Source organism: Echinops telfairi, unplaced genomic scaffold (genome assembly GCF_000313985.2).
Source record: "Echinops telfairi isolate 266 unplaced genomic scaffold, ASM31398v2 ScPeMD7_9;HRSCAF=40, whole genome shotgun sequence".
Lineage (NCBI taxonomy): Eukaryota > Metazoa > Chordata > Mammalia > Afrosoricida > Tenrecidae > Echinops > Echinops telfairi.
The window spans coordinates 60392591-60412536 of record NW_022103906.1 but is presented as its reverse complement, the minus strand read 5'-3'; the positions used below and the strand labels follow the sequence as shown (position 1 = coordinate 60412536).

Below are 19946 nucleotides of genomic sequence, written 5' to 3'. Positions count from 1 at the left end.
ACTAGCTAGACTTGCATGTGGCTCATAAATCTAAGTGTTAAATTCACAGAGAAAAACAACAAGGCCCTCCCGAAAGAAGGTACATGAGAAACTGAGTGCTATGCTGATGAATGTTCGACAAGTCCAGGTAGATATGGATACTGTAGGGAACAAAGAATTTGGAGAACAGATGCTGCTGTCTCATTTGGGGATAAAATGAAGGCCAGTAAACATGCATAGATACCTAACAAGTAGCAATAAGATTAGAGAAGATGAAGAAACGGATTAGGGGAAATTTAATGAATAGGTGAAATTAAAGAGAAGAATAAAAGGGAATGTTCAAAAGGTTTAAGCCATTTGACCCTGAGGTCAGAAGGATTGAGCCTTGTATTGCCCAAATTCCATTCTTTCTCAGCTGAGCTGCCAGTAGTAACTTTTTAAGCCAAGTCTTTTGAATTGACATTCTGATTTGCTATACACCCTTGATGGCATTCTGGAGGTTTAACCCTGAAGCTAAGGCAATAGGCGATTACAGAGGGTCTCAAATTGTGTCCCTGGACCAGCACATCAGCGGTGGGAATTCAACCCCAGAGTTCCTGTCTGAACAAACCTTCCAGGAGATTTTGATGCAGGCTAAAGTTGGAGAACCACTACATTCTGTTCAGATAGTCGGTCTCACCCTCAAGGGGTAGCCGTGGGGCATAATGGCTGTGTTGGGCTGCTAACAATCAGGTCAGCAGTTCGAAACCTCCAGCTGCCTGAGAGAGAAAGAGGAGGCTTTCTACTCCTGTAAAGAGTTACAGTCTCAGAAACCCACAGGGGCAGTTCTACCCTATTCTACAGGGTCACTGTGAGTTGAAATGAACTCAGTAGCTTAAGTGAGTCTGTTGAGACGCCGATTCCATGTGTTCACAAGACCCTACCAAAATCTGTGATTCCTTAATCAAGCTGCTTGAGCTGTTTGTGTTTCCACAGGGACCGTGGAAACTCTTTTTGCAGATGCCACCGTGGGCGGGGGGTGGGGGGGGCTTCTCCCTGAAAATTCACTGTCGTCTCTGCGTTCCCTTCATTCAGGAATCGTACAGAGCTTCTCAGGGCCAGAGTCCTGGTCCCGGAGATTTCCTCCCACTTAGGTAGGCACTTTAAGCAGCGAGTAATCGTTCTAGATGTCCCTGAATATCTGTTGATGATCCTTTACCTCTTTCCCCCAAATCTCAGGAAACAAACAGGAGCCGCAGTCTGAAATAAGAACAGTTGATTTTCTAAATGGTCTGACTTTCTTGAGTTTTCTGCTTTAAAAATTACTGGAAATGTTCTCATTTCCTTTCCATATATCTAAAGCCCATCATCCGAATTGACTGTTTTTGATTCTCTTATAAACACGTTGCTAAATGTACATCTAACTGATCATGCAGTTGGCTATGAGTTTAAAACCCAGAATTTGAGAGTGAACATTCTAAGTATTCTGATCCGGAAGGGGCCAGGGCTTTAAGTGTTCACAATGATTGGCGAACAGTCAGGTCATCTTCTTACATTTCTTCCAAGTGTTGTCTTGCAAATATGTGAGGCTGTTTCTCGTCCTACAATGCTTACTAAATATACACTCATTATAGTTATTCACTATACGCAATTAAACGAATGATGACAGTATGGGAGAAAGCATACAACAGCTATTGAACATTACAAATGGTGACAAGGATTTAAAATGGGTTTTGCCTCAATTGAGTTCTGAGCACACCATCCGTTGTTCATCCAGGATCAAGTGACTGAGACAATCTTGAACTCAGTAGTTAATTTTAACCTTCATATCCCTGCAGGTGACTTTAATCCATGTGTGTGGGATTCATTTTCTTTAGATCTCAAAATGTCATTTTGGAAGAGTCGTTTGATGTTGAGGAAATCTTGTGAGACCTGTCATATGCCTCTTAAATCCAGAAAGTCGTATTTTGCCGGGAGGATAAAAGAACCTACATCTTAAAATGTCCTTAACTCTTAAGTCAGAAATTTGATTTCTGAAAAGGTTATAAATTTGGCCAAATATAGCCGTTCTTCTCATTGGCACATTGTCTTTGAATCAGAGCCTCTGTCTAAAGGCCATCTATCTTCTAGGTAAACGTGTGTTGATTTATCTGGAAGCATGAGTAGGCGACACGGCATTGAGACATTTTGTGTAAATATTTTACCTTTGATGTCGTGTAAATGACTTTCTGTACCTAACCGGGAATGTCAAAAAAAAGAAAGAAAGCTTCCACATTTCCTGAGTCGAACTGCCGCATAGGAGATAATGGATGTGATGCATAATAGAAGTGTTTTCCAGGGGTCTGTATGTCACTAATAAAGATTTCAACTGGGCCTTGGGGACAGAAGCTGAAGACTAAGTACTACACCCTTTTTCTGCTAGTCATTTGCTTTGTTTGTTAATCCCTAAAAAGGTTTTAGATAAAACCAACTGTTTCCAGTGAAGATAACCAATGATGAAGTGAATGTAATTCAGTTTTCACTCAGTAGTTGCCCAGTTTCTTCCTGACGTTTCTTTTTCTGCTCTAATCTCCCATGGAGGAAATGATTCAACCACTCTGAATAAAGCGGTAACACATTTCCCAGGGATGCTTGCCATTGTGGTCCCTATAATAGCCCACCTACTCAACCCCGTTCTTAGTTTTAGAGAAATAACCTAATTGTATCCATCTGCTGAACAGAATACTCCTCGTAACCCATATTTCCCTAGTGATTCCTTTTTCACACCTTTATTTCCACATGTGCATCTCAGTCACACTGATTACATTCTCCAAGTTATTCAACCTTTTTGGGTATGTTTTCCCAAATCATTCTGCCACCATTCATATAAAGCAAAACTTCCCCATGGCTCCCTACGCCCCATCCCTGATAACCACTAATAATTTTTTGTTTCTCTTTACCAATTCATATAAGTGAGATTGTACAATGTTTGCCATTTTGAAACTGACTTACTAGGTTAAACATGGTATTTTCCAATTTCATCTCTGTGGTAGCATGCATCAAGACCTATCACTCTTTAGAGCAGAGTAGCAGCAATTTGATGGTCAGCAGTTCAAAACCAACGACCACTCCTTGGCGCTGTCTACTCCAGTAAACAATCTCGGAAACTCGGGGCGGGGGGGAGACCCTGTCTATAGCCCAGTCCTATGGGGTCTCTGTGGTCGGTATCAACTCAGTGGCACTGAGTTTGATTTGGGTTCTTTTTCTGAGTGGGATGGGGGATATTTCATAGTACACACACAGAGACCAAATGTTGTTGATCTGTTCATGTGTCCATGGAGCTTGTTTTCACCTGTTGACGCTCAGGACGAGCAATTCAGTGAACATGGGTATACAGGTCCTAGCCGTTCTTGTCAGCAGGTGAATTCTATATTTTGTACTTCACATTAAGTTTGTTTTAAATGAGTATTGATAGATGGGCGCTAATGCACATTTAGATTTACTAGGGAAAAATCTGATGACCTTTCCACTAAAAATCGTAAGATTGTGTGGTGCTTCCTGGTGAGTACTTTGAAAGACCAAATCCATCAAACGCACAGCATACCTGCAAAGACCTGGGGTGAAAAAGCAGAACTCGTAAGGAGAAATTTGAAGTGGCCTCAAATAAGGTAGCGAAAAATGATGACCGGACATGCAGAAATAATTATGTATACTGTACGCATTCACTATTTAGAACACATTTGACAGCAGAAGAAAATATGAAATGAAATTGCTGATGTTTTCCATTTGCTCTGCCTCCGCCAAATCTTTTTCCAAGGAGGAGGTTGAGGTATACAAACTGCAGCGAACTTCCTCCACCCCCACCCCCCACCCCCGCCCCTTACACACAGAAAGTGCTTTGGAGGACAGAATGTGGGGTTCCCTGACATTACATTCTGGAGGGACAGGAAATGGGAATAATTGAAAACGGCACCAATTTGAGATGGAAATGCAAGAGGTACGAACTTTGACCAAGAAGGTAAGAATGAGGAAGGCAGGAGAGAGGGAACCCGCTTTAGACCCCATTAATTTCTCATTTGTGACAGGCCCGCCAGAGGATTTCCCATAGAACCGCTAGACAGAGAAACTCCAGTGGCGTGTGGGATCTGGGCGGGAGGGGTCGGGCCAAAGGGAGATCAACAAAGAAGAAATGGATATGTAACTTAAGGAGACAAGCAGAAATGATTTATTGTCCTTAATATAGGGTAATCCGTCCCGTTTGTATGTTAGATACTGCATAGCATTACAAGTTAATGATGCAATGAAGGCAGTTCTGCGGCCCCCGTCTTGTTGTTGTTGTTGTTGTTGTTAAGTAGAATCCCCCTCAAGATTCCGGAGCCACAATGCACCTGTTAGTGCTCAGTGACCTTCTGCACCAGCTGTCTTTTGGGCTTTCAACTTGACTTTCCTCGTCTCAGTCTTGATAGTCTCTGTTCAGATGTGCTGCTGTAGCTCCTCCCCAGCGTGCAGACGGGGCGCGGAAAGCTGCGCAGCTGCAGGCAGGCGTCACGCAGGGCGTCGTTAGGGAACCGTGGACAAGCTCAGCGCGCGGTGTGCTCTGTGCTACGAAGAGGCTGCTGCAGCCGTGGATGCTTTATTGCTGAATACAATGGGGAATGTGCACACCAGATTCGCTGCTGCTTTTTTTCCCCCATTCCCAAATATGGTCTGCGAAGTAAAGAGAATTTCTCTTTATTCCAACAAACCTCATGTAGATGCCAGGTCAAAACCATATGTTTTTTGTAGTAATTTTTGCAGAATTTACATTTACACACACACACACCCGACAACCCTGTTCCCCAGGCTGCACCCCCAGCAGAGACACAGGGATGGGGGGGGGCCCGAGATGACGCAGAAACATGTGCCTTTCAGGGAATTAGGCGATCAAAGTGGAAAGCCATTACATATTCTCCGTCTAACTGAATTTTTAACTGTCCATCCATTAAATATCTGTGTGGCTCTCCTAACGCGAGTGTGCTTCAAAAAAAAAAAAACGTGTGGAAAATTCCATCATCTTTGGCATCTATTTTGTCACAAATGTCTTGAAGCACCCTGGTATGTTTTCAGCATTGTGTTGGCCCTTTAGGTGGTTTTTGTGGTTTGTTTTTTTTTTTTTGTTCATTCGGTGCTTTTAAAAAGAATCACTGTTGTCAGTTTATGGAGACCCTCTAGGACACAGTAGATTGGCCCAGAGAGTTTCCACGGCTGTGGATCCCCACGGAAGCCGGCTGCCACGTCTTCTCCCACGCTGTTTGGTGGGTTCCTGAGGCTGACGCTGGGATTGGTCACCTAGCACCTTAACCACTGCACCACCAGGGCTCCCCCAAGGCTTCAAGATCTAGGTACATCACAATAGACACTTGACAGTGTTGGTTTTTCCCACAAGCGATCATAGAAAGCGCATTGTTGACTCTGAGGAAAAAAGTATTCTCTCTGAACCCAACAAAGTCCCGCCAGGAAATGTGCTCTGCTATAGAAAAGATGCTGGTCTCTGCCTCTTGAACTCCCTGGTTCACGTCTCAGAACGTTTCCACCTGGGTATTTTAACATCGCTGTCCTGAGGCAGAATTGTACCCCAAGGAATCCGCCCTCACACAAATGCCCCCCTGTGTTTCTGAAACCTTCAAAAATATATCGATTTCAGCAATCTTGACTCTTTCCATACTTACGTGCTAGACAGCCATCTGAAAGCACTGCAGGCTCTGGTGGTTAAGACACAGCGCCCTGGTGGTGTGGTTCCTCTCTCAGTGTTTAAATGCTCGTGTTTGTGCCATGCACACGTGTTTCCAAGCCCTGGGCTGATGCCCCGTGATATGTGGGCCGTCCCTTCCATGGGGAGGTGAAGACTCTGTGCTCCTGCAATAGAAAGTCGGTGGCAAAAGTATACGCGTAAATCCCATTGTCTCATGTAGGAACAGAAGTAAAATTATTTATCAACTGCATTAGAAACCCAAGAAACTGCATTAGAAACCCAAGATGAAGATAGCTTTGCTTCTGCCAACGATTGTGAACAGCGTAGGAGTTTTAAGGTGTTACATCTGTCTTTTTAATGATAGCTCAACGTTGAGTATTCCTCATAAAAATTCCTAGTCTATTTTGTTTTGCTTTGTTTGGAAAAGTCAAGCCTAGGGTGTGAGGGAGTCCCTTGCTAAAATCACTTAAGAGGCTTTCCAAGGCAGAGGGCTAGCAAGTATTGATAGCTCAAATTTTAGAAATTAAAACAGATATGCCTAACCAGAAGTCAACATCTATCTAGCTCATTGGCCATATTTTGGTGTGGAGGCTAGGAACAGAAGCTTCCGGGTCCAATTGCTCAGGTTCATATCCCATTTCTTCTCATGATTAGTTGTGTGTCTGTGGCCAAAGGACTTGACTTCTTAGAGATTCATTTTTCTCCATCTGGAAAATGATCAGCCTTTTACAAATTCCAGGATATTTTTTAAAGCTCCTAGGGACCTTCCACTATCATTTCATTACACTTTCACATGGATTTTCTTCGCCTCTCATCTTTATTGAACACCTACTATGTGTCAGGAGATTTCTAAGCCCAGAGGTGATCACCACCTCATGGAGTCTATGTTCCCTCTGAGAGAAGACAGCGTTGTGCATTGGGGAAAGTTCTCAGTTCATCAGCTTCCACACTCACTCACTGTTAGGTCATGGAAGCCTATCGACCTTTAGGGCAAGGTAAAACTGCAACTGGGTTTCTGAGACTTTAAATCTTTACAGTATTAGAAAGCCTCATCTTTCTCCCTCGGAGCAACTGGTGTGTCTGAACCACAAACCTTGAAGCTAGCGGCTCAGGGCACAGTGGGTTACCCACTGGGTTACCCTGTAAGATAGAGTAGAACTCCCCCTCTGGGTTACAGCGATTATATGGAACTCTTTACAGAAGTAAAAAGCTTCATCTCTCTCCCTCAGAGTAATTTCAAACCGCTGATTTTGAGGTCACTCTATAGCACCTACTATGCTCCCAGGGCTCCTTCTGGGGCTATGTAGTAAGTGGTGACCTTCCCGATGTTCCTTGTTTCTGTGTTTGCGCTTAGCTTACTGGGCTAGCACTTTGTAGTTCGTGCACCTCCAGCATGGGGTGGAGGTCCTAGAGAGAGCCTCTCTCTTTTGGAGACTTGCCACCCCCCTAGGATGCTGCTTACAAAGCAGAGGCTGGTGCCTTTGGCTGGGCCCTACTGGACCCTCTGCACTCATCAGCTCCCCTCTGTTTCTCTCACTGTGCCAAGCCTGAAAGTACTCTCCTGGTCTGGCGGGAAACCCCCTTTACCACAAACCATATTTCTCCCAAACATTTGGGCTATAACCCAGTCCACTCCATTTCACCCAGTAGCCTAGGCATTCCAAAACCAGCACGAGACTTGGGCGATTTCTGCTTTGCATCTTGCCTCATCTCTCCCAGAGGCAATGAGAGAAAATGGTTACTGGAATTGAAAAGGGTTGCTTGGCTCTTGCAGAGCCAAGACGGAAAGGGGGAAATTCCAGGAGGAAGAAAGAAAACGCCATTTTAAACAGGATTTCCAAAGAACAAGACTGGCCCAGGATCGGGGAGGGTTTCGTTCTTTGTACAGAGAGTCGCCAGGAGTCTGGGAGCAAGTTGACCGAGCCTGAGACCAGCAACATGAGTAAATACTTGGCTTCTCTCTGATTGTAGTCAGTGCTTTGAAGAAAATCGCACAGTGACATGCTGGAGAAGAAAGGAAACCAGAAAGATCCCTGAGCATCCAAAGGTTGATACTTCAAGTCCACCCAAGAAAGAACAAAGGACCTGATGATTTGATTTCCATGAAGGTTACAACCTAGAAACTCGCATGAGGCAGTTCTGCTCTGCCACAAGGTGTGGGTGTGAATCAGAACCAAGTGGGCAGAACACAGTAACAAGTTAAAAAACAGAACTTTGGATTAGGTGGGCAGGGGAGCACCTTTTTAGCACAGAAATATTTGAACTGAGATTTGGAGGAGACTACAAGGGGTTATCTTGCCTTTCGTTGTATTATGGTGAAGGTCAACTGAGCTAATAGGACAAGCACTTGAGTAAGGACTCAGGCAATGGCGGTCATCTGGAAACGTCTTCAGTGGCATTACTATTTAGGGTGGCATTCCCAAGCGGATACCAGTAACTGCCATGTGACGTATGCCTTGTCCAGCACCTTCTCCACAAAAAGTGAATATGCATCCTTGAGTTTGCTTCTTCTTCTTCTGTTTTGTTAATCTTTTCTGATGGCAGTAAAGGGACCGTCTGTTACTATGGGCTGTTGAGCCTCTTGATCGCTTTTCCTGTGTAATTGTAAAGGAAGTGAGAATCTAGATCAAGCTCACAGACCATGTCCAGCCCGGCTGCAGTTTTTGTACTGCTAATGAGCTAAGGATGTTTTGTACATCTTTAAGTGGTTGGTAAAAGTCAGTTAAAAGAAGGATATTTCATGGCACATGAACATTATATGAAGTGAAGCTTTCAGCATCCATAAATAAAGTGTCACCGGGACATGGGGACTCAGACACACACAGTCATTTTTAGCTGTTGTCTATGGCAGTATGCATGTGCTAACAACTAACTTGAGTCAATGCAGGCAGCACATCCTGAAAGATTCATTCTCTTGTTCTCTGTAGAAAAATGACTGACCTAGATGACCCGAGCACTCCACGGCAGATTGCTCTCCAGCCTCTCACCAGAGTATGCACCCGTGGAGGACCCACTGTGAGATGTGCAATGCATTTTAGACACATGTGTTTTAATGGCATTACATTTTAAATCGGATCAAATTTAGAGCTTCTAAATTTTGATTTTTCTTCTTTTGGAATACAGATTCCAATAAGTGAATTTGGAGAGAGTAATAGCTAATGCTTAGTGATCATATACCTTATGTTGGATATAGATATGAATGATAAAACCAAGTCAGAGTTTTAGTAATTCCTGAATAGCTTGTTTCAGATAGGTGAAATCTGGTATTTCAGGACCCTGATATTTAATGACAGTGCTTGACTAGGGTCAAAAATAAAACAGCCTGCCATCAATTTGACTCTGCCTCCGAGTGACCTCATGTATGTTAAGAGTTCGACCGTGCCCCCAAAGGTCTGCAGTATTTGGCTTTTCTGAAGTAGCTCATCAAGCATTTCTTCTTGCTGGTACTTCTGGGAGGACTCAGACCTCTATCCTGTCAGTCAACAGGCAAGCACTCTGACCATTTGTACCACCCAGGGGCTCCACTGACTATGGTTGTTGATGCTGTTGCCGTGGATGATGTTGATGGGTGCCAGTGAGTCAGCTCCAACTCTTAGCAATACCACAAACCCCACAACGAACCGTTGTTTAGTCCTGTGGCATCCTCACAATTGTTCTGATGCTGGAGTCCATGCTTGCAGTCCCTGTCAATCCACCTCGCTGAGAGTCCTCCTCTTTTTCACTGACCCTTTACTTTACCAAGCATGTCCTTCTCCTGGACTGCTCTCAGGTGCCAAGTACGTGAGAGGAAGCATGGCCGTCTCCCTTCTACGGAGCGTTCTGTCTGGACTCCCCTACAAGGCAAATGTATTTGTTCTTCTCGTGGTCCATGGGATTTTCAATATTTTTTGTCAACACCGTATTCAAATGTATCCATTCCTCTTTAGTCGTCCCTGCTCAGTGTACAGCTTTCACATGCCTATTAGGTGACTGAAGATATGCTTTGGGACAGGCTCACCTTAGACCTCAAAGAGAGGTCCTTGCTCTTTAAAGAGCTCTGGTTCAGCAGATTTGCCCAGTTCAGTAAGTAGTTTGATTTCTTGGCTGTTACTTCCATGATTATTTGTTACAGATCCAAGATGAAATCCTTGATAACTCCCATCTGTTCTGTCGATCATGATATTATCATTGGCCCAGTTGTGCTGTGCTTTTTTCTTCTTGACATTGAGCACTGTGCTCTATAGGGTTTTCAAGGGCTAATGTTTTTTAAAATAGATTGACAATCCTTTCTTTGTAGATGCGTCTGGGTAGACGACACTCCTAACCTTAATAGAAATTGTAAAACTAGTCATCTTACAGTGTACTTGCATCCAATATAGAATTCTTCTATAGCATTGTTATCATGTGATCATTCCATTTCTGCTTACGTATCTTCAAGGTAGGAGAACACACAGCTTTCAGAGGCAATTTGCTCCATTGATGTACAGCTCCGTGCTTAGGAAATCTTTATATTTGATGTAGAATCAACTTCACTGACCCCTTCATTTTGCTGTAAGATACACAAAAAACCTTGATCTCAAATATAATTCAAGGAGAACATTTGTTAAATATCAAAAAGGACAGAAACTGCCCAAAGACACAGACACATCATTCAGAGGAGGGAGACCATGAGCACGGGGTCATAATGGCATCTGATGATTCACAGTCAGGACACGAATCAAATAAGGCATGGAATAAAGGAAATGGTCACAAATGCATGACTGGTGGCAGAAAAATACACATCACTGTAACAGATGGGATGACAGAAGTGGGAACAGGACCATAATTGGGACAAGTAGATTATTATTAAACAGAAGAGTTTAAAAGATTGGTCCAGGGCCTTCCATCCAAGACAGTCAGAGCACAACAGCTAGGCCTCATGATGATGTGACCCCCTAACACTGCCCCCAGTATGGTGATCTCCATCAAGGACACCCTCAGGCAAACCCCTAAGTAGAGATTGCCCCCTCCCTGGGCTGGCTTGAGGGAGTGTAAGTACACCCTGTCTGGGGGCAAGGTTATCTACACCTTTGGTTAGTGCTCTTAAGGAATTCATGGGAGGCTTAATCTATGTGCAATGTATGCAGGTGCATTTTGGTTTTCACTGTTACTATTCATCCAAGCCTTCTGCAACCAGGGTGCTCAGAATTTCAGTTCTAGTACAATTTACTTAGGTTTCGTTTCAGAGAGTATTTTGTGGACCCTCGCCAGCAACAGCTAAACCTTCCTGCTTATGGTTGACGTTCACACTGCCGTTGAGGCAATTCTGACTGCCTGTGACCCTGCAGGGCCGTGCGAAACTGCCCCCCGTGAATTTATGAGACTAGCACTCTCTTCGAGAGAAGAAAGCCTTGTCTTTCTTCTGAGCAGCCGCTGATGGTTTTGAACTTCTGGTCCAACATGTTACCCACAATGCCATTTACTAAAAGTAAAATTAGGTCGTATCACTGGAGGACTGACCAGCTTTCTGTGGCCTAGCGTGACGGTCCTTGTGAGTGGGAGAGCAGGAGAGGGTTAGAATGTTTCCATGGACTTCCAGAAAAGAAGCCGACCTGCAGAATGGCTCAGTGATCACACTTAGTTGTGTTTAGATGAATGCATAGTCGTACATGATAGTCCGCAGGTAGCCATGCAATAACAGACTGGTTTCCTCCTTATGTGACTTGTGAAGATTGTCTTAAGGTATTTTCTACAGGGAAGCTCCAAAGGGGGGTTGTGCAAGAAATAGGACCATTCGCATAAGCCTCTCAAGATTCCTACTAGGCAGGACAGTCATTACTTGGGTGTGCATACAGCCTACGCAATACATTAAGAATAAGTCTTTAGAAGAGGCTTACTGGGCAGAAAGAGACAGGTGAGACATCTGTGCCTTATCTCTAAACCCTGAGATGCTGGCCCTTAACCCTCCAGGTCTGAAACAGAACTCACGCTTGTGGCCGAATAATCAACCATTTGAGAACAAATGAGCAGCATTTCCTAGAGAGGGGGGAGGGGGAGGGGGAATTACCAAGGGTTAGGAAAGAAAGAGAAAAGGCAACAAAACACTGGGAGGAAGTGGGGTCAGAGACGGTACCTTGTAGGAATCCACAAAATCCATGAATTGATACCAAGAGTGTATGAACTGGTAACTGGTGCTCTAAACCTTCACCTAATTACAATTTTATATATATTTAAGTGTGAAGAATCCAAAAATATCCTTTTCATTAATGATTTCTATGAGTTTTGTTGTTGTTATTGTTGTTGTTTAAATATGTCTATGTTTTCCCCATTTTAAAATGATCTGCGGTCAATGGGAAGAAGAGCAGGGGAGTGGGTGGGGATTACTAGCACACAGCTGGCTCTGCCCTCCCATTTGAATGTATGTGTGGCTTACAATGAAATTCTCCTTTTCCACAGGCATTTCCTATTCAAAACAGGAACAGGGACGACGCCACTGTTCAGTACTGCAACCCCAGGATACACAATGGCATCTGGCTCTGTTTATTCACCGCCTACCCGGCCACTACCTAGAAACACCCTGTCAAGAAGTGCTTTTAAATTCAAGAAGTCTTCAAAGTACTGTAGCTGGAAATGTACTGCCCTCTGTGCTGTAGGGGTCTCGGTGCTCCTGGCAATACTCCTATCCTATTTTATAGGTAAGAACACATTTTTAGAATTATCATGTCTGTGAATCTGGGTGCTGGAGTGTTTTTTGGCCGCTCTTATGTTTTTGGTTAAGAAATGTATTATCTGAGGGAGAAGTTGGGAATAGCTTTACAAATCACCGAAATAAAAGCCCCACTGCTATTGAACTGATTCCGACTCCTAGCCTACCCTGTATGGGGTTTCCGAACCTATAAACTTTGACAGGGGCACACCGCCTCATCAGTCTCCTGAAGGTCCTATTGGTGGGTTTGAACCTCCAGCCTTGCGGTTCCCAGTCCATCGCTTCCTTAACGCCGCTGCCAGGGCTCCTTCACAGAGTCATTGAATGAAAGTTCAGAAGGTTGAGACGAATAGACAAGCTGGTTTTATAGGTCGCTTACATCCCTCAAGAGTGAAGAAGACTAGCATGTGCATTTGTGCTTGACTTACCCATGGTGAACCACGGCGATCTCCAGGTCCGCAAAATACTGCCTGCAGGAATTCCCTTCCATGCCTAGTCAAGAGGGAGCTCTCTCTGCTGCTTGTGAGATTCCACTTCTTTCAGCGCACTCAGCCCTCTAATGGAAAGCTCATCCCTCAGGCCCTCCGCCTGCACTCAGGAGCACTCTCCAGAGAGCTGTGCATCCATAAAACGACGGATGGGTTCTGTACTCCTTCATAGATGTGGATTTTTTTTTTTTATAAAATCTTTTCAGGTGTAGTATTGATCACATTTTTCAGTTATTAAGTAACCCGAATGGTGGAAGCCACTAATAGAAGTTGTAAATATCCCTCGTCTTTAACTATGGCATAGCATGCGCCACGTACCGACTACTGGAGATTGCGTTTTAAGTTGTCAGAAATGACCACATCGGGATTTTGATCTGCTCTTAGGTGTAGGGAAAAGCCTACGGCACTGAAATGCTAATGGTATCCACTGAGATAAATCACAGGCTGTGCGGTTGCCCCAAGAACGGCAGCCAGCGATGCATGTCCAAGTTTACAAAGTGATTCTCGACACCCGTGAAAGGCCGCAGCAGCGTTAGAGTGCTCCGGAGCCGCGTGCAGAATCGTGTGATGCTCCTGTAATCAACCCGTTGCTGCCATAAGCTCCGGCACCTTCTTGGTCGACAAAGCCCATGAACACTGACCAGCACATAGAGCGGAGCCGTCGACTTGGACACAGGAAGGAATTCCCCCATGATTCATTGAGGCAGGGTGGCAGCAGGCCTTGTGTTAGTCAAGTTCTTTGACCACGTCAGGCATCACTGATGAAAGGGGGGGCTTTTCTGCCCTGGGCCAAGCCTCTGCCTTGTTACCCTCATTGGATCACTGCGCCCTTCAGTCACTTCGCTGCCCATCGGTCAGAGGTGAAAGCTAAAGGAAGCCTGCTTGTCATTTTTAAATCTACTGTAGAATTCTTGCCTTGTGAAAACCACCCAACTTGGTAGCAGAAGGTCTGCCACAGGCGGTGCCCTGGGGAAACAGTAATCTGGTATTTCATAACATTCAGGTCAGAGGAGGAACGTCACAGGCAGAAAGCCCAGTATTCAAAGGCAAATTCTTAGCACTTAAGTAGGAACTATCCCCACCTTTAAGCCAGTCTCTCCTACCTGGCTGCATCAATGATTGGCATCTGTCATCAGAGTGCTTTGAAAGAATTTAAATGGTTCTGAAATGCACTGGTCCTCAACAGGATATGATAAGTTAAGCATGTACGTCTATGTATGTGTAAGATCCCTGGTGCTATAAAAAGCAAAGCGAACTTGCTGCCATGGAATTGATTCTGATTCATGGCAACCCTCTGAATAGGCCAGAGTAGAACGTGCCCTGTGGGTTTCCAAGAGTGTAACTCTCTGCAGGAGAAGAAAGTCCCATCTTACTCCCACAGAGCGGCTGGTAGTTTTGAACGTTTGACTTTAAAGTTAGAGCCCAGTGGGTAACCACTGCAGCCCGGGGATGCTTTCCTTTTTACTAGAGTGCATGGTGACCAGGTGGATAAATGCCATGGGGGCTGGCGGTCAATGTCTGTGTTGACTGGTCAGTGCCTGTATCTTACCACTAGTCAGATATTTTTAGTATCCGCCTTGATTCATCTAGTATGGCTTACATGGTATGAGTAGAAGGAAAACATCAAATTCTCATGTGAAATGAGAATACTAATACTTGTAACACTTGTACTCTTTCCAACAGTCTTAGTGAATATAAAAGTCTCACACTTTTAAATAAAAACTCAATCCGCCCCCCCCAATTTGCACTCCTTAGTAGTTAGCCTTCTACTTTCTTCCTGCTCATGTTGTTATCATGAACATCCCTCGTTGCTTTTAGTGTATGCCACATAGAAACATACACACAGTAGGGTTCATCTACTTTGTGTTGAACGTAAGTTCTCTTAAGTCCAACAGGTATTTGTTGAACATTTGTTACCCTCTCATTGTTGTGCCAGAAATGGAGGCGATAACACCACAATGTTATCTGGAGAGAAGTGACTGATCACAAAAGGACCCTCTCCTACTTTGGGGACTAGAATTAAGCACACGTGTGCTTAGAATCCCATTGTCCTCCATACACTGAATGACTAACACACTAACAATGATTTTTTTAATCAAGCAAAACATTTCATTTTCATCGATATGATCAAATATTTTGAAGAGAGATGCCAACTTTACCCTTGAACCGGACACTTGGCTCAGAGAAGCGTGTCCTTTTCTTGTTCGAGTGTAGACAAAGCTGAGAGAGATAAAGGAAGCCGTTGCCTGTCTAGCCAGATCAGCCCAAAAAACCCCGAATCCAGGGAGACCAATGTCATTGTCAGATTGCCCACACATCCTTGAGCAAGACACAACCATCGTTAAAGTGCCCCTCCCCTCCACCTCAAGCCCTTACCAATCCCCTTCTCCTACGGTCAATTAGAAAGCCACACCTTTAAGGAGTTAAAAGAAAATTTTTTAACCTTAAAGAATGATTTTTGTCCTAGAATATTTGTTCTGACCTTCTGTGTGGCAATGGGGAATTATGAGAATTGTGTATCAACATGTCTCTTCTCTGAGGCAAAATGATCGCAGGAGAGTCAAGGTGGATGGCCTCTGGACCGAAAGACATGGAGGGAGGTGGGGAGGAGAGATAGCGTTGGGCAAGGCAGGCGGATAAGTTCGGGTGTTTGTTTTCGCTATTTCTTCATCTCAGAGACTAAAGGCCGAAGAAGAAAGCGAAAAGGAATGGCCATCCCACAATGCACAGGTAGCCATTGTTAAGTGTCTGCTCACTCCCCTTCCAGATAAGTCTTTCCTTCCATGGTATATTTTGAGGTTCCTATTTTAATGCATTTTATAATAGACTTTTCTCCCTTATTCACTATACATCATCAAGAAAAGTACATTTATTAGCTATTTTTAATTAAACTAGTTTCCAAGAATGCAGTAGCTGTATGTGTATGTTTGTGTGTATTCATATGATCAAATTCCTATCAGACTACTTTGAAAGAAAGTTGCTATGCTAAAGAGTGGCCGTATTTTAAGATTTGAAACTTTGACCATTTTACCCTGAGCTATCAAGATTTTTAGCCTTTGTCAGTCTCTTAGGTAAAACCCATTTGATTGCTGTTTTACTTTATAACCAGTCATACTAAATAACCCTTCGTGTATTAATGGATCCATTATATGTACCTGTGTGTCCATTTTCCTACTGAGAATTTGGTCCTTTCATTAGTTCAAGTGGTTATGTATTAGGGATAGGAGTCCTTTGTCATATATACATCTTTATCACCTGTTATCAACTTTGTTCATAATCTCTGGCCATACATGTCGTTGTTGTTGTTGTTGTTAAGTGCCATCCAGTTAGCCCTGACTCAGAGAGACCTGCCATACAGCAGAAAGAAGCCCTGCAGGTCTGTGCCATCCTCTCCACTGCTCCCAGGCGTGAGCGTTTGGGGGAAGAGCCACTATGCCAGTCAACCTCTTGAGCCCATTTTGGGGAGGTCCTGTGCTTTGCACTGACCTCTACTTGATCAAGCACAGTGTCCTTTTCCAGGGATGGATTCCTCCCTGTAAACAGAGCATTCTACTGTATTTTTTCCAAGGTATATTCGTCTATTCTTCTGGCCAGGGGTGCTCACACTTTTTCAGCTTGCGAGCTACTTATAAAATGATCAAGTCAAAATGATCTACCAACTACAAAAATGCAAAACTTATCTTTATTTTTATTTATTTATTACATTTATTTGTAAATGCGTTGAGATTCTTTATATGTACAATGTCTGTTTATGTACCTTGCATAACCACATGAGTCCACATTGCACAACACAACACAATTAACGATGTACATCTTTTGTCATGACCTGAGTTTACTCTGATGACTTGCACTGAATGGAAATGAGCCAGGGATGCGTAGTCTGGACAGGAGCTGCTGACAGCCAGCCTCAAGCACACTTCCAAATGATCATCAGTCATGGTGGAACAGTACTTGGACTTAATGATCTTTATGTGGGAATAGGCTGACTCACATAAATAAGTAGAGCCAAATAATGCAGTCAAGGCAGTAGCACATGTTCTCATGTTTGGGTACTTTCCCTCTGCGAGTAAGTTCCAGAACTGTCCATGCACTCTGGACTTCAGCTGAATGTTGGCTTGTACTGTCAAAATCTCCCATTCCATATGAAAGTGATACGTTTTTGTCTTCTTACTTGGTCCAGCTCCCCCACTCATTTAATACCCTTTCTTACGTTTAAGATAAAGAAATAAAACCAAGGTCAAGTAATTGGTGATAACTTAGCTTGTCGGTTCTGCTGCACTTAGTGCAGTTGTTTGCGCATGCATTTGACACCTAAGATTGCATCTGATTGGCTGCGCTGTATATCACTTAAGTGACGGGATTGATGATAGGTGCACATCTATTCTTCTAATGCCATGCGGTCTACCCACACTACATTTGCGATCAACAAGTAGCTGGCAATCGAGTATTGAGCACCCCTGGCAGTACTTGGTGCTTTCAATATTCTTTCCTATAGAGGATGCATTTTTTTAAAACACTCAAGTTTATCCTTTTTTTTCCCTTATACATTTTGTCTTCCATGTTATGCTTATAAAATTCTTACTTTCTCTGCATTTTCTTTTAGAAATCCATTTTAATTTCCTTCTGGTGCTTTTATTTCAGTAACACTGTTTAGGTCAACATTTTTGTGGAAACTCTAGTAGATGTTAGATATCCAAATTATCCCATTGTCCTAGAAGGTCATACCAGCCCAAACCCACTGTAATTCTCCTGGACAAGAAGTGATGATGGGAGCAGCCAGCCTCACCTTCCTCCTGTGGAGTAGCTGGTGACTTGGAACCAACAACAAGTTGGGCTTGCAGCTAGTAGCCCAAAACCCAGTCAACAGTGCCACCAGGGCTCCTACCCAAACACACCTAGTCAAGCAATGTATATAAATCTACGCCCCACTCCCCGCCAGGAAGGCTCAGTTTGCTTTTTAATCTATGGAAGGCTAAGGAGCTTTGTAAGCACCCACAGACAGCATTAGACAGTCAGGATTTCATCCCTCCCCAGCCAAAACTCAAAACCAAACCAAAGCAAAACCCCTGCCACTGAGTCCACTCTGAGCCATGATGACCTTCTAGAGAAAGGTAGAACTGTGAGTTTCCAAGACGCTGCATCTTTATGGGAGTAGAAAGTTTCATTTTTCTCCCACAGAGCAGCTGGTGGTTTCAAACAGCCGGCCTTGTAGCTAGCAGTCCAATGTGAAACCACTAAGCCATCAGGGGTCCTACTCCTCAGTCAGGGGACTACAAAAACCAGTTCATGCTGCATAGTATTGTTGCAACGTGATTGTGGAGGGGTGTGTTCGTTACATAATCTGGTGTCAATTTGGGACTTGATAGGATTAAGAGTGAAGGGGTGACAGAGTCTAGTCTGTCAATTGGATCGTAGCCAATGAGGCTTCTGTGTGGGCGTGGCCTTCTGAGAATTCTGGGAAATCCTGTATTTCTTCTTGGAGGCAGAAGACACTATGTCTCGCTCGGCTCACTCCCTTGGAGACTCCACCCTACTGACAAGACAGATGTCACTAAGCTGATAGACCCCGTGCCCTGGGAACTGGAGAAGCCACATGGAGACCCCTGCCAGTGCTGAGAAGCTTAAAATGCCACTGGATCCAAAGACTTTCTACCCACTGGCCTGTGACTGTCCTGCATTCCGGGTCATTGCATATGTTTCGTGAGTCTGAAGAGGACTTTATAGATTGGTATCGGACCTGTGGGCTAATAGTGAACTTATGGACTAGCACTGGGTTAGTATGCTTTCTTTATATACAATTACCCTTTATATAAAACTCTGTCTTATACACATATGAGTTTCTATGGATTTGTTTCTCTAGTCCACCCAGACTAACCTCAGGGGGCTTCCAAAAGAGCATGGAAAATGGAATTAAAACATATGGAATTTTTCCACAAACTTTTGGAAGGCCCCTCGTAGATGAGCAAAAAATAGAAGAGCAATCAATTCACTTTCTCTGGCTGAAGATGCCACTGAAAAGCTCGGTCTTGCTGTCAATGCTTGCTCTGGAGCTGGAAAGATGAGGAGAAGTCCACTAGGTGTGTCCTCCTGGTTAGCGGGGAGATCCCCTAGGGAAGAGGTCAGCAAAGGCTGGAGCGCCTTCTCTAGTGGGCTGTGTGGGGTGCTCCTGCTGTGCCAGGGATCGTGCCAGGAGCTGGTGTCCCATCGCTCGGGTCCTTCTCACAGCAGCCCTGAAAGCCATTCTCTGCGTTTAGCAAACACATAATGTGCTGCAAAACCCTCGCCTCAGTCAGCCAGCTTGTGGGTGATGGCGGCTACACCGGACACACCAAAGCCCCACGAGGCTGCTTCCCACGCAGCTTTGGAAGAACTGAAAACTGGGAGGAAATGAAAGCATAACCGTGAGAGTCACATTGTTGTTTTTAGAAGATGGCGTTAGTGGCATTCCAGAACAGGTCATTTCATGACAGAAGGTCTAGGCTTATGCCTTTCGAACTTTAATGTGCGTAGGAATCACCTGGGCCTGGGGGCTTGTTAAATATGCTCAGTGTGACGCAGCAGATCTGGGCTGGGAACTGAGCTTCTGCAGTTCAAAAGGACCCCCTGGTGGTACCAATGCCGTGGTGAATAGGAAGAGTCCAGGCCAAGCCAACGGCAAACTCAGAACCATCGCCTCAATTCTAACTCACAGCAACCCTATAGGACAGAACAGTACTCCCTCTTTGGGTCTGAGGCTGCCAGTCGTTACAGCAGACAGCCTTACCTTTCTCCCACGGAGCAGATTTTTCCAACCATTCATTCATTTGACAAAAGATTTTTAAAAATAACATCCTTATTGAGATATAGTTCACAGATCAGACGTCTCACCCATTTTAAGTATACAATTCAATAGTCATTAGTATGTTCAGAGTTATATAGCAATCACAGTTAATTTTAGGATATATTAATCATATCAAAGGGAGTCCCGATGGTTTAATGGCTCTCTTTTGGGCTGTGATCCACAAAGTCATCTGTTCAAAACTACCAGCTGCTCCATGTAAGACAGAAGAGGCTTTCCCAGAAAGTTACGGTCCTGGACACCCACAAGGGCAGTTCTACCTTGCCCTCTAGGGACACTAGGAGTCAA

The 19946-nt window shown here is 44.2% G+C and overlaps 1 protein-coding gene across 4 annotated transcripts in view; it reads left to right on the top strand.

The window, feature by feature from the left end:
• The window catches only part of TENM3 (teneurin transmembrane protein 3), a 554322-nt gene that overhangs the window by 317130 nt on the left and 217246 nt on the right, over positions 1 to 19946 (top strand). For all 4 annotated transcript variants that reach the window (XM_004696135.2, XM_045286700.1, XM_045286698.1 and 1 more), the window contains exon 4: positions 12083 to 12321. In XM_004696135.2, coding sequence (XP_004696192.1) covers positions 12083 to 12321 — 239 coding nt within the window. The remainder of the gene's footprint in view (positions 1 to 12082; positions 12322 to 19946) is intronic.